The 2311-nt window shown below is 36.6% G+C and overlaps 1 protein-coding gene across 1 annotated transcript in view; it reads right to left on the reverse strand.

Annotated features, from left to right (window-relative positions):
* Nucleotides 1–1153, reverse strand: part of LOC103732620 (ESF1 homolog) — a 31372-nt gene extending 30219 nt beyond the window's left edge. Inside the window, exon 1 of the mRNA XM_008831240.3 lies at nucleotides 1007–1153. Coding sequence (XP_008829462.1) covers nucleotides 1007–1105 — 99 coding nt within the window. The 5' untranslated portion in view covers nucleotides 1106–1153. The remainder of the gene's footprint in view (nucleotides 1–1006) is intronic.
* Between the last annotated feature and the right edge of the window lie 1158 nt (nucleotides 1154–2311).

Genomic DNA, 2311 nt, shown 5'->3' on the forward strand with positions numbered 1-2311 from the left:
GATGGGAGTCAAGCCATATTTTCCACAGACACTATATTACCACAGAGAAAATATACTTGGTCAAGGGATTTAATAATAGCATACTGAAGGAGCCATATAATACTGAAAAGCTAAAAAACAAACAAACAAACAAACAAAAAACAACAACTCAGGTTTAAAATAGAAATGTATAGTGTAATTTTATCATTAAAAATTTTGATAAAGCTTGGTGGCTCTAAAATCTGTAATCCCAGCACTTTGGGGGCTGAGGCTTATCTGGGCTACAAAGAAAGATTATTTCAAAACAAAATTCTGTACAAACACATACTTAAAATCTACGCATCCTTCTTATTCAAAAACACAGAAGAGCTGGTGCACACCCTTAAACTCAGCACTGGGGTGGCAGAGACAGGCAGATTGAGGTCAATGAGTCTAACTGGGGCTACAGGAAGACCCTATCTCAAAAAACAAAAACCCAACAACAACAACAGAAACAACAACCCCCCCAAAACAAAAACCAAAGCAAACCAGAGGAGAATCATACCACTTTACATAAAGATTTATTTATTATTACTTTTTGGGGGAGGATAGTATTAGAGATTGAATATAGAGTTTTGTGCATTGTAGTCAAGTAGTCTACCACTAAGCTACACCCCTAGTCTTATTTTTGAGAAAAAGTCTTACTAAGTTGCCCAAGATAACTTTCAAATTGCAATTCTCTTGTCTCAGTCTCCTGAGTTGCTAGAATTACCCACCCACATCAACAAGCATGGCTACATCTAGCTACTGATTAACAACGTAAGTGATTCAGTTGGTACAGACATGTACAGTATTAGGGTATTGTGGGTAAGTGGCTCTGAGTTCATACCAGGATTGTACACTGAACCTATTGGGCTCTCACTTCTTCCTTAACAATGAGGTGAAATGAAGGTCTAATCCAGTGGCTACATTTCGACATAACGGATGTGAAGCACCTTCTGATACACAGTTGGTATTCAATAAATATTTGGTCAATTATCATTAATACCTTCTGTTTCTTTTTCAGTCTTTTTTTCTCTTTCTTCTTCTCTAAAAACTGTTCCCAAGGGGTCAGTCTATCCTTTCCCTCCTGCTTGTTTTTGACCATCTCTTCTGCACTTTCTTTAAGACCTAGAAAAAAAATTCAAATAGTTTAGTTTAAATGTTGTATCTCTGATCAGTTCAAAGTTTACAAACACAAAATGAACTAGATGTAATTTATGTAACAAGGCAATATGCAATAGTGAATATGTGTAGCATCCAAAGATCAGAGAATGATAGGGAATAAATTTTTATAAATCCTAGTTCCTAAAAACAAACATTAATAAATCTAGCCAAATGAAATAAAACCAAATCAACAAATTCAGCAACTTGATATACTGTCAAGTCACTAAAGAAAAACCCTGTATTAGCCAGACATAGTGGTCCAATCTATACTTCCAGCACTTCAAGACTGAGGATGATTGGGTGTTTGAGTCCAAATGTGCTATCCAGTAAGAAACACTGTCTCTAAAGGAATAAAACTGAAAAAGAAAACCCTCTACTTAGGCCCAACCTTCCTTCCTCTACATTTAATTGTTCTGTGCCTTCAAGAAAAATTCCAACTTCTTTTTGGCTAAAACCTAGTGAAAAAAAATTATGGAGCAAAATCTCAGGCCATAATTACTAATTAATTTGAGAAAATCATCTCTAGTTCTTCCTGTCACCTGTGAAGCCTGTGCTCTCAGGCATGGCAACAACTGACTAGGAAGGAAATGCCTACTGAAATATCCCAGGAAGGAAAAATCCCCAGCGTCTCTGGTTCAAGCATTCTCTAAGGCTATGCAATATAGATCAAAAGGACCAACTTGACAGTCACTCAGTATGGCTTGCTTCCTTCCTATAATTTGTTCTTGATTCATGTTTCTAGGTGTCATATATTCCTTCATTCTGTAGGTTTAATTAGCATTTTAAACGTATCTGGTACAGTATGGAGGATAATCAGCTCAATTCCATCTGTACATCTTCCTGTGTTCTTACACAATTTACCTGTTCTCAGTCCCAGTACACTCATCAGTAAAACAGAGCATTATCCTTGGGATCGTTCCTATTTTTATAGTATTTAGAATATATTTGGAATTTCTTGACAAGGGCTTCCAAAAGCATCCCTCTATTGGGTTCCTCCTCATTTTTCTTTTGTCTGCCAAGGCTGGACTCTAGAATGATGGATTCAGGATTTGCTTTCAGTTATTTTGATAACTGTTGGAGTGGTTAGAATCAGTGTCAGTTCCCTCTCAAAGGCTTCTAGATAGGGGGAGGAAACACATTTATCCAT

This window comes from Nannospalax galili, unplaced genomic scaffold, assembly GCF_000622305.1.
Source record: "Nannospalax galili isolate Female #2095 unplaced genomic scaffold, S.galili_v1.0 scaffold1795, whole genome shotgun sequence".
In the NCBI taxonomy this organism is placed as follows: domain Eukaryota; kingdom Metazoa; phylum Chordata; class Mammalia; order Rodentia; family Spalacidae; genus Nannospalax; species Nannospalax galili.